We start from the raw sequence: 16,961 nt of genomic DNA, 5'->3' as shown, positions 1-16,961 counted from the left end.
TGACTCCTACATGGGTTTGTCACCTTTGAAATACAAGAAGTCGCTATCACAGTCCATTGGCTGCCCTGCATGTATAAATTAAGCAGAGACCATGGAAAATCAATCAAGGTGGCAGTCGGTTCATATGCATATCCTATATGTATCCATTGAGACTTAATCCTTGCGGAGGCATTGTGTCAGCCCTGTGCATAGGATTTTATTTTACTCCATTTTTGCTGTGGAGCTACTAAGTTGCCATGATTTTCCTTAAACTTACATTTAGTGATGAGATAAAAATAAAATATGATTATAGGATGATTTTCCTTTCAAAAAATCAGTTTATTTCTTCCTCATTATTTTCAGGAGATCTTACTTTGTGTTACAAAGCAGATATATAAAAGTAGATCTGTTTCTGAAGGATTGCATTAACTATACTATCAAACTTGCAGATTACCGGGCAAATGACAACATTGCTCCAACTATTCCGTACAACCAGTCGTATGACCAGAATACAGGTGGATCCTACAACAGCTCGGACAGAGGCAGTAGTACATCTGGTGAGTCTCTACCTTGTTTTCCAAAGCGTAGCTTTTTTGGTGTTTGGAGGCTCTAGCTGTAGATAGCACTAGTTACTGGGCTTATAGAAGGGATGATGGGAAGGGACCCACTGACAATAATTTTTTCATTGTTTTTAAACTAAAACCATGCATTTTGTGGAGTAGAAAAGCATGCGTGCCTAAATAGAGTTTATTTAGATTTCAGTGGCTATATGTCAAAACTACTCCTGTACATCATTAAAATGTAGTCAGTAGATAATTAAAGTTAAATTTCATTTCTCATTGGCATTTCCTGTGCAAAATATATAAAAGTCCTTTGTAAAAATCTTGAAATAAGGCAGCTTTTTGTGCTGGAGAATGCTGACCAGGGCACTGAAATTGTATTCTGTGCTTTGGAACCACAGAATACAGTTTAATTCAAAAGTTATTGCTTCTCATATTGTACAACCTGTTCACTTTCAGCTTTGATTTCTGGTAGACGTATGTGAAATGTTTAGAGCTAAAGCAGAAACTACACACAGGGTTTATCGTAAGTCTGATACTTAGCCCATGTTCATTTACATCAAGCCAATTGTACGGTGAGTTCTAGTCACAAGCACCATTCCCTGGACTTTTTATCTACTAATAAAAACAAGGGCTTTTGTGTTCACCTTTTGTTCTGCTGTTGCCTTTGGTAGCCTAGTTGCCTTAATGCTAAGCTGCGCTCCTTTTTAACTGAGTTGACCGAGGCACAGCAGAGGCATAAGCACATAGAAGAGCCAGCTGTGCCTTTGGGTGACCTGAATTCTCAGTGCCTGTGGTGAGGTAAGCACAGCTCCCAGTTCTCCCGGCTGCTCAGGGGTGTTCATTTGGGAGCCAGCTTTTTGCCCGTTCCCAGGTCTACAGCATCAGGATGTGGTGCTCAGCCTGTGCTCAATGCTGTTAAGAACAGAAATTCAGCTTGACGCACCTCAGGGCTATGAGCCCATGCACATTAAAAATGAGAAGATGGTATTCTCCATGCTGACACCTGTTATGGTTATTCATAATGCTTGAAATTTATAGTCTTGTGCCAAGTACTCTAGCAGGAATGGAGCAAGGTGAACAGACTAATAAATTAATTGTGCTGAATCTAGTATATATCATAGCACTTAGGGTAGAGAATGATGGTTGCCTTGGGATAGTTAGGGTCTTGCTTGATATACTGAGATGCCAGAAAAATAGTCGTACCTAGCTAAAACATGTTAGTATCTGGCAGCTAATGTGGGACAACAGTAAGCAGAACTACAGTCCATAAGAATGGAAAATCTGAGACAGCAGAAGTGAGAAAAATAAACTTCCTAGGTCTCACTGCAATATATTCAATCATGTGTACAAGGCTTAACTATGGTAATATAAAACCGTGCCTCAGTTGAAGAGAGAAATGTAAAGGATTCTAAAACATGTTCAAAAATATGGTGATTTTATCTACAATTAAAGAAGAAACAATGACAAAGAGGGATAAAAATGTGTACCGAGGAACAAGGCTAGTGTCAGTTCTGATCACAGCCATATCCAAAGTTAAAATTCAAGACCACCTGAATTATGGGTCTTATTCACAGTTATTGGAACTGTTAAAGCTGTACTGTTCTATTGTGAGCTATAATTTCCCAGTAATAGTAGTTGAAAACATTTGTACCATACACCATCGATCTTCTTTTTTCTTTTTTTCTGTTATTTTAGTTCTCCTAGCAATTATTTTCAACTGCACCTGCCATTTAGACTAAAACTAGTAATTTCATTGTGCCTAAAATGTTTCAGTGGACAAGTACAAATTACATATATTCAGTGACTTAATGCAACAGTGGAACTTTAATAGATCATATCTGTATCATATTGTATTTTAGGTTTAAGCAATTAAATAGTATAAAGGCACTTTAGAAAATATGTCTACAGCTCATTTGTTTTAGATGATAATCTCTAATGTAATTAATAGAAGGAGGAAGCTCACTCTTAATGACATTGCTTGTAAAATTCACTTACGGTTTTATCGCATTTTGACTATTTATGAACAATTCAGGTTTTGTATCCCATGTGCTTTTTGCATGCAGTGCAAAGTTACTGGTTAAATTCAACCGCTTAAAAATATAGAGTAATTCTACAAAGAAGCTACAATTACGAATGAGTGTAAAAAGGAGGAATGCTAGTTTATTCCAACTCAGGACAACAGTAAATGCCCAAAGAGTTCAAGAGGATGTGGGAGAGACTGTGATTATTTTGTTTTTCAAAGTGTAGCGATGAGGAGATACTTAAAAGCATTACAAATGTGTATTGCTTTTTACTCATAGGGAGTCAAGGGCACAAGAAGGGTGCTCGGACCCCAAAGGCTCCCAAGCAAGCTGGCATGAACTGGGCAGATCTTCTTCCACCCCCTCCCGCACATCCACCTCCTCATAGCAATAGTGAAGATTACAGTCTCTCGGTGGATGAAAGGTAAGAAAAATTAGTACATCATCCATTTCTCACTTTAATCACTAGTTAATTGAACTATAATTTGCCCTACAAGCTGGCAGTAAGACTGTCCTTCACTACTGTTCTGGTGCTCCTCATCTAGCTGTAGTGTGGCTATTTAGCGATCACTTACTGGCAGTGGTTTACATCCACTCAGTACATGCTTACTAAGCTGTTTTCAAGAGCACATATAACAATGTTGTTTGGTTTTTGTTTTTGTTTTTTCCTGGGCTATTTATACATGTATCAGATACGGTAATTACGTCTTTATTTTCTTGAAAATTAATTTCAGCTATGACCAAGAAATTCCTTGTCCTGTCCCACCTGCAAGGATGTATCTGCAGCAGGATGAGCTAGAGGAAGAGGAAGAAGATGAGCGAGGTCCTACTCCACCTATCCGAGGAGCAGCTTCCTCTCCAGCCGCTGTCTCCTACAGCCATCAGTCAACTGCCACCCTCACCCCCTCTCCCCAGGAGGAGCTCCAGCCCATGTTACAGGACTGTCAGGAGGATCTGGGACACATACAGCACCAGCCTGACCGGAGGTGTGTCAATGCGAATGTAGCGAGGGAGATGTGACCAAAGTCATCCTGAAATTTCTTGCTGAATTCAGTGAGGCCAAGATTTTCCCTGTGATACTTATTCTGTGAATATGTAACTTCTAGTCTGGAATGCGGGAACTATTTGTAACCTAAGAAATACGTAATTAAGTTGGTTTATTATTATACCATGGAAAGAAATGCAGTATATCACTTTACGGTACATACAATGCTGACACAAGTTAAATTCACAGTCATCAGGATATTAAAGTGGTATCGTTAACACAGCTTACCATATAATTACAGTTCCATTGTTTCCAATAGATTTACTGCATTATTACCATAAAATAGCATGCATTATTTCACAGTAACTGTGCAATTAACTTGTCACCAGTAGATATGAATATATATAAATATATAATTTATATAACCTATAGATTTTCCTTTTCTCATAAATCCTAATACAGGAAATTATTGCATGCAAAATCTTCTTAACATTTCCACCTACCCTTATTTAAAGGAATGACCAATATTAATAAAGATAGATATTTCTTACAGGGAAATTTTGTTTCTCCTCTGAGTTGCTTTTAGTACAGACTATTTTGCATATACACTCTCACAGCTTCTCTCCCATAAAACGGTGAATTCTGAATGAGGCTTTTTATGTATGATGCTTACTTGTCTTGCTTTTTGTTAAGAAGGTACAGCTTTTCCATCCCAAATTGTTTCTTTTATTATTTTTTTCCTCCAGTCATTTGCACATACTGTTTATTACCACAAATATACACACTTTTACCTGCAAAATTGTCATCATACTTTCTATTCAAAGTGAAATGCAGGTCTGTTATTATGAAATGAATCTGATCTTGACGAGTAGACTGAAGAATTTTATTTTTTTTTTTAATTAATATAGCTTACTTGACATTTATGGGTGTATTTTCCAGAATGTTTTTTGAAAAGTTGATTCATTTTTATGTTTCCCTTTTCCAAGTAAGCAGTAGTTGTTAATCTCTTTTTTTTTTTTTTTTTAAGGGCTTATCTCTGGTTTTGCTTCTGCTCTCTACTCCTACTTGGTCTGCCTTATTTTGTTTTCTTTGTTCTGCATGGCAACACTTCTTGTACTGTGTATCTTCTCCTTGTCTGTCTTCCTGAGTTGTTACAATCACTCCTTTTATTAGTGAATGGCTAATAATGTTTTCCTGTAATTTTCATTGACACCGATACGTTGAGGTACAGAAGTGTTCACTTTAATCACTGAAGTTTTCTGGGTTATTTGGAGGTTAAACTATCTGCACACTAATGGGAAAGGGAAATGCTAGGTGAGCAATGTGTTGTGAGTGCCTTTCCAGAGCCTCAGCTACCATGTCTTGAAAGGTGGGAGACGTGTACTGACACACAGAATGTAGTAGCCCTTGGAGCAGATGTTTGCGAACATGCATAACCAGCAGCAGCTCCCTGGAAAGTAGAAGGTTTGCTCAACACAAAGACTCACGGCTAGTCACCATAAATGTCATAAAAGTAGTGACAGAAGTATCTGGAAGGATGTTCCAATGTAAGCTCCTAGGTCATAGAGCTTACTCATTGAGATAACTGAAACAATAAAAAGTATATTTATTCTTCCTACAATGGTTAACTCTAACTTTACTGAAAGTCTTAGAATAGTTAGTGACTACATTTGGCTTTTTATTGCACTTTCTCAAACATTGTTTCTTTTTGCTACATCTACCTCGTTGGTTAGAAGATTCACAGAATTCTATTTACTTGATTTGTAAGGCTTGGCTGCCTACATTTTCCATCTAACAGCACTGATATGACCCATGATATTGCTATTTAGGAGTTGGATGCACTGTGCTCAACAGCTGTAGCCCATTCTGGAAGGGGGATTTCTGTTTTGGATACGGTGTGGCAATACTTTCCAATTAAGAATAGATTTTGAGTGGTGCCTCTCTGTATTGTTTTGAGGGATTTTGTAAATGGTGGTTTCATAATGAAAATCATGTCTAAAATACTATTTGTCATACTTCTTATTAGCTTTACTTGTAGCTCTGCTGAATATTATCTCAGTTTCTGATCAGAACCAGGCATCTAGAACATGATTCTAGTGGCGATAGTGTATGGTAATGTTTCTCTGTTCAGTCAGCTTGCTAGAAGTATAGCAAACTGAAATAGAAATCTGTGCTCTGGAAGAGCAGACGAGCAGAGAAAAAACTGAAGATTTAGTGAGTAGTAGATGATGTCAATGTTAAAGCGAGATGTGGGACAGAAGACAATGTCACTGTTAAAGTGAGAACCGCTGCATCAGATAACGTGAAGGAAGTCGTGTTAATTCTGTGTGCCCATGAACCAGCTGCTCTCAATTAGCCTGTCCTGAAAGGCTGGCAGACCAGCTATATTTTCAAGCACCCGAGCATATTTTGTAACCGGTTGCCTGTCTCCTAATACCAAAACCTAGAGAATACGAAGACTGGCAAATATATTACAAGGACAGTTGTCACAAGAGCTTTAAATTAAGGCAGTGGAACTTTATTGGGCGAAGTCTAGTCAAAAGCAGGTAGAAATTCCCATGCAGCAATGGCTTCTAGGATTTGGGGGGAGAAAGGGGCTATTAAATAGTTGTTGGGTGAATGTCCCTAACTGACCTTTCTTCATTCCATTCAGTACTTAGTACAACAAGTGAAATATAGTGGCTAGATGATGAAGTCCAGGGAGGTTCCAGTTTGTTCATCCAACAAAGTATTAGGTTTTTCCTTGCTAAACTTTCCTTTCAAAATTAGTAAATATTCTGATTTATTAAAATAAAAAAATTGCATCCTCCCCAAAAGAAAAGATTTAGTTTATGAGAGTCACCTTTTGTCAATGAGATAATAAGAGGGAAAATCAACAAAGGAAAATTACTTTGGAAATTTTTTTAAAGCAGACTGAAGTAGAAATTCCCAGTAAGCAAAGCCAGAAGTACAGTCATTGCTGCACGAAGTATTGCTTCCTATCAGACAAATGGCAATTAAAGAGCATGCCTGTGGCCCTGTGGAGAAAAACTGTTGACAATGTTACTCTTTGGGACTTTTGAGTGAAGTATTAACTAAACTGAATGTTGATGTCATGATATCTAATACTTTGCCTCCGCAAGCTGGAGACACCATTGCTGATGATTTAAGCTCAAAATAACTGAACCCATGCATCTGATTGCATTTTGATATCCTTAAGAGCTAGAACTAATGTTACAGTAGAGAATTCTTTCTTTATATTATCAACTAAACCAATTTTAAAAATCATAAAATAACAATATCTCTTTTCATATCTTTCTGAATCACTGGGGTGGCTGGAGGGAAGATAATATTTATGGAGCAAACTGGATAGGAGCGTCTGTTGACATTGATAGTTTCAAGCTTCTAGAGCGATATATGGACATTTCTTTTGCTCATACTCTTGAGGGTGCATAAATTTTTTTAAATAGTCACATGAACTGTTACCACCTTTTTGCCTGGCTGTACATGTGCTGCTTCAGGAAGAGGATCAGCTTTATGCAAAATAAGCTAATTTTCATAAAAAACCAGTGATAAAGGAACTGTATTAAAAAATCAGATTTCTTTGTGGTAGATTTCAAACTGCATAGCTCTCAGTTCTGATTTACAGCAAAAGTAGAAAGTAAAACAACAAACAACCTTGAACCTTTCGGATATAAAATTTGTTGATTTAAAAAGGCAAGTCAAGCTTATTGAGAAATAAAAGAAATATTTTCATAAATCTGCTGTTTCCTCTGACTATGTTACGTGGCTTCAGTTCTTCTTACCCTTGTATGTTTATACAGACGTCAACCTGTGAGTCCTCCACCCCCTCCAAGGCCTATCTCCCCACCGCATACCTACGGATATATCTCAGGACCCTTGGTCTCTGATATGGATACTGACGCACCAGAAGAGGAAGAGGACGAGGCAGATATGGAGGTTGCCAAGATGCAGAACAGAAAGCTCCTTTTGCGTGGCCTTGAGCAGACACCTGCCTCCAGCGTTGGGGATTTGGAGAGCTCTGTAACAGGGTCCATGATCAACGGCTGGGGTTCAGCCTCCGAAGAAGATAACATCTCAAGTGGGCGGTCCAGCGTTAGCTCTTCTGATGGATCATTTTTTACCGATGCAGATTTTGCACAGGCTGTTGCAGCAGCTGCGGAATACGCTGGCCTGAAAGTAGCCAGACGTCAAATGCAGGATGCAGCAGGAGGTGAGTTTGTCCTCTGTTTGACGGGAGAAGCAAAAAAATGGCCATTGTGAAACGTATTCATCGACAACCGCTCCCTGGATTCCTGTTGTTCTTATAACACGTAGAAATTCATGAGGGGCAGTCAATTTACACTAGTGGAAAAGCCAGAAAAGGAGTTTTGGTGAAACAGCTCAAATAAATTGCTGCTCTACATTGTTCTTCATAAGTAGTTCCTAATTTGTTGGTCGCATTGATTATTACTAAACCTCAGCCTTGCTGGTGGATTTTCACCCAGAACTGAATGAGAAAAAAAAAAGGATTACAGAATTCTATCCTTTTCCATAGTTTAAGGGTCCCAGTGTTTTCAGTCACTCTTCATGAGAGATTTAATCCCTCTGTACTGAAATGTCCAAATAAATAGCAAACCTTTGCAGTCATATTTCCACTGGATTTGAAAAAGATCATAATATAATTGTTTTCTGTTTTTTATTTTGTTGTTATGTTTTGGAGAATGCTGTTCAAGCTCTCCCTGCGGTATTGTTGATGTGAACTGGATTTGTGCTGGCTTCATAATTTGACAGCTGTTATTAGTTGCAGTTCAGATTGTAGATTATGCATATGCAGCAAGGCCTTATGCATATGTTTCTTCTTTTTTTTTTTTTTTCTCCTAAATCATCACTGGACCTGTGAAATACAATATTTCAAATATTTATTGGTTCACAACATAGTGGTTACTAGCAACACTGGATGTATACAGGTAATCAGTCACCTGACTAGGCCCAATGTATATTGTTATACTTCATCTAAGAATAGCGCAGGGTGGGATGCAGGTTTCAAGCAGATCCATGAATATTCTGCCAGTCAATCCGACCTGGAGAAGAGGTACTCTGTCAGAACTGCGTCCACCCTGACTCCACAGATTTGCAGCCTTCCTCCCATTTCTGATATCATCTCCCAGTTAGCAGTCCTTTGTTTCATTCCAACACAGCTGTTCATCATGAAGAGTGAGAGAGGAGGTAATTTAGTAATTCTGGATGAAATCCTGGCCAACTGAAGTAGGTGGCAAAACTCCCATTCATACCCACAGGGCCAGGATTTTATCCATTTTTTACATATACATTCATATAAATGTGTATGTGTACATTTACATATATTTAGAGAAGGTCTTTTTATATCCCGTTACTATTACAAGTAAATAATTTTACAATAGCCAAGTTCATGTTATGCGGTAATTTTTATGTATGGGTTGTACCGATACCTGACTACATGTCTCAAGAATGTGACACTTCCTATTTGCAAATCAGCTGTCGTACATCCCCGATGCATTCCTGGTAATTCACTCAAAACAGCAGAGGGGGGATCTGTATCCAAGACCTGCTGGTGGCTTGTTCTGCTCATGGCGTGTGTGGCCTTGCACTGCCCAAGCTAGGGGTCGTGAAACTCCTTTGGGAACTGAAATATTTTGTTGATTCTGGAAGGGAAGAGGCTGCTGGTGCTCAACTGCTGGTGGTGTTCAGCTTCCTGGGGCAGGAACTACCAGCTGTCAAACAGCTGGATAATTTCTGTGCAACTAAGCCAACCTGCCTACTGACAGGGTAGCAAATGCTTTGATTTAGTTACAGCTCACTCTAAAACTGATGATAGGAAGGATGAGAGTTTTATTATTGTTCCACCAGCGTATTTTCAGGTTTTATATAGCTAGGTCATTCTGAAGTGAAGAACGAGAAAGTATGAAAACATCTTATTTTAGATAAGAAGAATAATTGCTATTGTTGTCTAACAATTTCCAGGCCGTAGACATTTTCATGCATCACACTGTCCTAGACCCACCAGCCCCGTCTCTACCGACAGCAACATGAGCGCTGTTGTAATACAGAAGGTCCGACCTGCCAAAAAGCAAAAACACCAGCCAGGACATCTGCGCAGAGAAGTTTACACAGATGGTGAGTCCACTGAAACGGGTGAACACGTCAGTGAACCTCTCTAAATATGCATTCAGCGCATGCGTGTGAAATTTTTCCACAGAGATAACATTATGTTTCAGAATTCAGTGATTTGTGTTTCCTGTTGCTAAACACACTGAACAGATTAATCATTTTAGATGCCTGAGTTCCTTAATATTGCACATTGATGCTTCCACTCCAGAGCCTTGCACCTGTTTTCTGTAGTGTCCTAATCGGCTAATTGCTGTCATTATTTAAGAGCCCAGATAGCATAAATAGTACAGTCATTGAGAATAATATGTAGTTAGGATTAAAATCTTCGTTCACATGACTGACTATTAAAACCTTCAGAATGTATCTTTCCCTGAAAAAAAAACGATTTACCATTCAAATGCTGAGCAACAGAAATCAATGAATTTTAATCCTGACCGCAGCATTGTTGCAAGCGGTTACTTTGTGAGTAAAAGCAAAATCTAATCATCTTCTCTCATGCCTTCACACACAATATCAACTCTTGCTGCAAAGGTAGTGCTGGCATTCTCCTGGGAGCGCAGGAGGATAATGCAAACATTGTGATGTTGTCCAGAGAGAGCCTTTAATGAAAATGCCTCAGGTGGTGCAGCTTTTATTAAAGCACTACTTTCCAGTTTTATAAAACAACCCACGGCCTTTGTTGGAAATTCATGTAAGATAAATTCTCCAAGACTTAACCCATCTTGTCAAGTATACTAAATTTGCTAATGGCAGGGAGGGGAAGGAAGGGCATCATTCCCCACCTTCTGGTTCTCCAGAACAACAATCTGATTAGGACTTTCATTACCAGTCTGAAATTTTTCAAAGGGGGACATCGTTTGCCATTATCATATGAAAGCCGAATATTATAGATCCTTATCCAGGGTTACAAGAAGGGAGTTTTGAGCCACTTCTCCCTGTGATTCCTGCCACTTGATGAAAAAATTTAATACAAAGCTCACAGCACGATGAGCAGAACTAATTTAGCAATGAGTGGTTGTCCGTGCTATTATCTATACTTTATTCTGAGTATTTTTTCTCACTAGCATCTATCTGATATTAGGCTGCATTAAATACTGGCATGACACCGTGCACCTGGGCCTCTTGGCTTATGCCCAGGCCCCTTCTGTCAGTGAAACTGAGCTGTTGGAATATTATCTGATTTCAAGAGGTTATTGCAGTGGTTTTGTACATGTTTGCTTCTGTGAAAGGACAACACAAGGTGTAAATCCCAAAACTGCACCAGAAATCTAGCATTTTTGAGACCCTTGTAATGGCATTTTGCAAGATTTTGTGGACATTTTATGAGCTTTTGTTCTCTTGAAGAGAATACTCTTAACTGAATAATTGGCTGAGAATCAAACCTCAATACAAACACAACAGCTAGGACATCAGAAATAAAATCTGAACAGGAGTTTTATGTGGCCATTTTCATCTAACACAGGAATAAATAAGAGATAGGCCTGTATTTGATGACAGGTTTTTGTGAAAGTAATTATACAAAGTTAAATCGTAGCGCATTGTGGTTAGATATTGCAATAGATTTGGCAACCATGATCAATATTTGTTTTGTGTTATATAGCTCCTGCTTACTTCAGCATATTTTCTAATTAGGTAAGAATTTTCTCTAACCTGTTTAGTGTGCAATATAGTGTGGTCATTTGGGGAACAGCAAATTATGGCTTTAATTTCAGCAGAACTAATAAAACCCAGTTCAAAGGTTGAAGGGCTTGTTTGGTTTTGATTTTTTTTTATTATTATTATTATTTTTTCCCTCCATACATTTGCATAAGCATATTTGGAACCTTACTGAAGATTCTAACCATTCATTTTAATAGCCACATCTAGTATATTGTCCCTTTAGAATTATCTATTCAATTACATCTACTAATTTTTTTCCTTAAGTGAAGAAAAGTGTTCCAGAGATGTGAATGAAACATCTAAGCACAAGTGACCTTTCCCAGATATTCTTACGTCTTTCTACTGGCTTGATGTTACACTGTTATTTTTTTTTCTAAAGAGGTGCATTATACAAAGATTTTCTTTTTTCTCCTAGTGGGTGAACATATGTGTGCTTGCAGTAGAACAAAGCAGATATTCTGAATTCAAGCATTTATTGGTGGCCAGAAGCACTGAATACTAAAAAGAGAAGAATACGTTGCTTCATTACTTTCCCAGCCTTTAAAATGGAATTTAATTTCACATATAAAGAACCTTGTACTATTCCCAAATTACCTGAATTAGTATTTGCTAGCAGTTCATGAAATACCAGTCAATGTCATGGAGCAATGATGTTATTGGCTGACAGAAAGGATACATAAATAATTAAGTCGTTGCATGAATGGTTGAAAATGCCAAGAGTATTTTCAGCAGCCAATATATGAAAGTATTAACAAATTCTGTATTATTTTTTCTTTGTACAGCAAGGTTTGTGAAGGAGGTAGGTACTTCTGAAAGTAGCAGTAAAAGGTTTACTACTACCCTATTTTAAAGAGAGTGCCCTCTGATCTACTCTGTGTTGTTGAAGTAGTAATGCTTTTGTATTTTCTGCTTGCATTACTTCAAATCAGTTTCTCCTTTATGTGGAATGTGATTTCTGCTCAATTGTTTTGTTCACTGACAGTCATCCAGGCGGAGAAATGTTCTCCATATTTGTTGCTAAAAATCTTTGCTCAGTAGGTGGCAAGGATTAAAATGTATGAATTTTTAATTGCTCTTCATCTAGCCTTTCAGAGAGTTAACTACTAAGAGTGCTTTACAAGAACCAACTAACAGATGTATCCTCCTTCTCAACCTTGCCTGACCTACTTACATATTTAATTTAAGAAATCTAATTTTAAAAGAATATTTTTGTCTTTTCAAAAATTATATATATGAAATCATCTTCTGAACTGTCTTAAGGTGATTTAGTAGTAATGACAAGCCCTCAGAATTGTAAGCATTTGGATAAAAAGGATAAAATATACTTTGTCATTGCTTCGATTCAGTATGTCTTTCAGTAGAAATTGCGCTGTTGATAGTTCACATGAGATTTTAAATCCGGATTCTTTTTTGAACCTCTGAGTGACAGAAAAAAAAAAATCTAGCGTTTTCACAACTATCTGGTTGAGACTGTAACTGAGTTATTTAGCTGTGTTATCAGTGACATGATGTTAGGGCAGCTGAATTTCTCACAAAAGGCCATTGAATTTCTGCCAAATATTTCTTTGAATTTTCGCTTGGAAATGTTGAGCTGTTATGCATGCCAACACCATTTGTACTTTTGTCTCCCTCTGCCTGTGTACTACCAAATAATCTACTCTGCACACATTTCAGCAAGGTAAAAAATAAGTAGGAATGCATTTCTTACCTCTGCTAAAAAAACAGCTATTTATTGAATACCTGTTCTCTTTGGAGTCCTTACTTTTGATTCCACTGTGAGATATTTTGTAAATGTTGTTTTTGATACTCAGGCAGGCTTTGTGAAGTGAAAATCGTTTTGATAAAAGTATTACATAAATGAACGTAAAGGCAAATAAACCCTACAACCTAAAATCCCACTGCTTTTATTGTGTACAGTTTAAGCCATGTTTCTTGAAAGAAAAAGCATGAACATAACTTTAGTACATGTATGATCGTAGCTGGGGTTATTATGTAACTAGGAATCTTAAATGATCTTAAAGCTTTACTAAGTCAGGAACAATTTTATCGTTTGCGTGCCTGCGTGAATATGCAGTTGAAAATAATTCACTCTGTATCTTCCCCAATATTGCATCAAATCTATAACTCTTCTGTTTTCTTCAGGGCATGACTGTAGAAATGTACACCCCGATAACGCTGAAAAGATAGAGTTGCCTAATAAGGCCTAATTCCCTCATTTGTCACTACTTACAATTCATCTTTTTGTGATTCTTTTTGTTTTCTCCACTTCATTTGCAAACCAACTCAGCAGATTATTTTTCCTCACTGGTGTTTTGCTTATTCCAGTATTCCTGTGTATGTTCTCATTTAGAAAATTTTCATCGTTCCCTTCAAAAGACAAATACGGAAGGTTTCCCCTGTAGGCTGCACTATGAATCAGTATCCATTAATTGTTTTAGTTACGTGGGAAGCAGTACAACAGTAATACATAGGCATGAATGAAACATGTGAGCACAGCTGACCTTTAACAAATACCTCTGAGTTCTTTATATTGGTTTGATGTTGCTTTGTGATTTATTTTTCATTCCTCACAATGGAAGCTTCCATTTTCCTTTTAATAGCAAGTGTGCCAGTTTGTACTCGAGGAGGCAGATTAAATCTGGATTTTGTCTGTGATCTGAGCTGTTAAAATAAATACCACAGGGGTGTAATAGTGTTGACCTCTGAAAAGATTTTTTTTCCTCTGTAAAGGATTCTTCTCAGCGAGGAGTACTGTGTTATAATGAAGATTTTTATAGTTTCCCTGCAGGTTGCAAAAATATTCTCGAAAAAGAATATCGCTTTTCTTTAATTATTACTGTACCATAGAGCTACTGGCATTTTATGAAACTTTTTATGTCAATGTATCTTTCTTTTCCATAGTCAAGACTTAACACCACTCTGTTGGTTGTCCCGTGTAGCTGGGTAGGATTCTTGAATAAAGCAGTTTGTTCCAAGTTGTATTTTATACGCTACAGGAGAGATGCTGGTTCCTTTGATATTCAGCCAGTGCATCGCGGTGCCACAGCTGTTGGAGGTTGGCTCCAAGGGTGACTGAAAAGGCTGATGTTAAGTGTCTGCACTCCCTTTACATCAGCAAGCTCAACAGAAGGGCTATTCAGTGCTCTGATAACTTAATAGAGACAGTGAGTGGGGAATGTGAGACACGCGATATTGCATGAACAGCTGTGGTTCCAGAAGCCTACGCTTTTGAGTTTGAGTATCTTCATCCACATAAAATTCGGTGTGTCATTTTCTGAGAGAAGACGTGAGAAGGATGTTTTCCAGAGGAAGGAAGATATTTCTTGAATCTCCTCAGGCTAAGGACGAGTTTATCTTATTTTTTAAATCTTGACCAAATTCTATAATCACTAAAAGTGTTCTGCAAAAGATAGGAGCCATCACCATCTCCAGCATTGCTTTTGAAGGACAGTTGTTGTGTTTGATAAGTTTCGGGCTGGATCTGATGCTGTCTGATGCACTGAGCTTACAAGGAACAGATGACATGCTATTCTGAAGTCGTCACACAATTTTTCACCTTATTGTTGAGTTGTAGGAGGTTATATACTCCTTCAGACCAAGAGTTTTTTGAGAGATACTGACACTTAAGCTCATATGGCTATCAAGCCCTGTGATCCAAATGTCTACATGTGTAGGCACATATTGAATTCAAGCATCTACAGGGCTGGGCAGCACAGTGAAAGTGATTTGGTTTCGCTCTTTGGTGCCTAGAGCTTACGGGGCATTTTTAGATGCATAGAGGACGTAGTCTGAACGCTGCTCTGATGTGCGGAATTACGGAGTTTCATTGCTGAGGTTGTGTTTTGGACAGAGGTTACCACTGTAAACCATGTTTTTAAAGCATTGTGGATAACAAAAGAATGCAATGTAACTGGTCTGTGCTTTCTTGCCAAAAGCTCTTGTATTTAATATCTTATTGAATCAGAAGTTGCCTCTCCATTTTCCAGTTTTAATTCTCTCAGTTAAACAAGTCCAGTCCATTTCCCACAGATCTGTCTTTGTTCCTCCTTATAGCGTAATAATTCCCACTCCATAAGTAAAATTATTTTGAGTCAGCCACCTAGTATATTCAGGCTTCCAGCTAATTTCCCTTATGCCTCTCAAGTTTTGGAAATGACAGTGCTTTTTCTTAGAAGACATCTGTGAATAGTGAGTGTTAAGTAGATGCTTAAGTTAAGTGTCAGTATTCAATTGTTTACCTTCAGCTACTCTGTAAAACTCATGTTCCCTAAACCGTTAGAGTTTGAAAAACAAACTACCCTACAAAGTTTACAAAGAATATAAGGCCAGTTGTCCAACTCGTTCTTAGCTAAGATGAACAGAAGGAAAGTAGTTTCTGTGTTTCTTGTTAAATGGATTTTGTCCCTTATTCAAGCCATAAATTGGAACAAGGAGAAGTTTTCTTGGTTGCTTGGGGTTTTTTTTTGTGGTTTCCCTCACCTTTTTTGTCTGTGCTTGGTTGGTTTATTTGTTTGTGGTTGGTGGTTTTTTGTTTTTGTTTTTTAGCAAGGCAGTGAAGTTAATGCAGCAAGAATGAATTTACAGGTCTCCTTTACCTGAAGAATGTTCAGCCTTAGGAAATCAGTGTTATGACATCTTTCTTCCTCATCATCCCATTCTAGACAACTGATCTAACTTCCAGTCCTGTTTGAAACAGGTCAAGGGCAATTCCAAGTTATGTCACCAGTTTGACGTGGAGGATGGTGCCCAGTAAGCCTGCACAGAGCACTGAGTGCTGCATCGCTTCACCTTTTCACAAGGCTAGGTCAAGTCATTTGCGCTTTGTGTCACTGGAAAACTTCTCAAAAATATCTGGCGTCTGCCATAACTGAATTTATAGGTGTATTTCAGATGACTATTTTATTTCTTATTCAGGAGTACTACCTTTATTTTTGGCACAATTTAGTTAATTTTCAGTTGAAATGTTCTCTTGAATAGACTGTGAATTAGCTGTATGTGTAGCGATGGTGTTTGAAAAACACAGCTGCTCCAAGATTTTTGTGGAAGCAGAAAGAATGAATACACACCATCAGAAAATGCTGAAGTTACATTTTTTAATAGTTATTATTTTTTTTAGCAATCTCACTTGAAAATATTAACCTCAGAAACATCTTCCATGTCTCACTTTTTTCAGCCTCTTGTTCTCTTACACACATGTGATTTGTTCCTACGGCTTTGTTGTGAGCCTCTTTTGTATTGTCACTTCCTTGTTTGACTTTTCCATTTTTTTTCCTTCACTTTTCATATTCTGCAGAGCACTATTGTATCCTGCTGAAGAGTCTACACATTCTTAATGCAGGAATAAAAAACTTTGACTAAGTAAAACATATGTGACCCTTATAAATACTATTTAAAAATATACATGATTTTAGAACTACTTCAGCTGTGCTAACTTGAGAGAAATTCACAAGTCTTGTGTGTCGTTTTAGGGTTTTTTTTGTTCTTCCAGAGAGCTTGTTACTTCGTTCATTGAGTGTGGATTTTTTTAATATCTTGTAAGATACCCAGAGACACCAGAGATATGTGTGTTAGATTAACCTATTGTTTTGAAGGAAGAATGCAATAATTAATATAGCTTAGGTATAT

General features: G+C 37.7%; 1 protein-coding gene across 11 annotated transcripts in view; it reads left to right on the top strand.

Annotated features, from left to right (window-relative positions):
* The window catches only part of ROBO1 (roundabout guidance receptor 1), a 736,887-nt gene that overhangs the window by 715,360 nt on the left and 4,566 nt on the right, over positions 1–16,961 (top strand). For all 11 annotated transcript variants that reach the window (XM_065064434.1, XM_065064469.1, XM_065064416.1 and 8 more), the window contains 5 exons: positions 429–536; positions 2,843–2,987; positions 3,298–3,549; positions 7,352–7,761; positions 9,531–9,683. In XM_065064434.1, the coding sequence (XP_064920506.1) occupies positions 429–536; positions 2,843–2,987; positions 3,298–3,549; positions 7,352–7,761; positions 9,531–9,683 (1,068 nt within the window). The remainder of the gene's footprint in view (positions 1–428; positions 537–2,842; positions 2,988–3,297; positions 3,550–7,351; positions 7,762–9,530; positions 9,684–16,961) is intronic.

The sequence above is a fragment of the Columba livia genome, chromosome 1 (assembly GCF_036013475.1).
Source record: "Columba livia isolate bColLiv1 breed racing homer chromosome 1, bColLiv1.pat.W.v2, whole genome shotgun sequence".
NCBI classification, from domain to species: domain Eukaryota; kingdom Metazoa; phylum Chordata; class Aves; order Columbiformes; family Columbidae; genus Columba; species Columba livia.
Note: the sequence above shows the minus strand (reverse complement) of the source record. Positions and strands in the feature narration are given on the sequence as shown.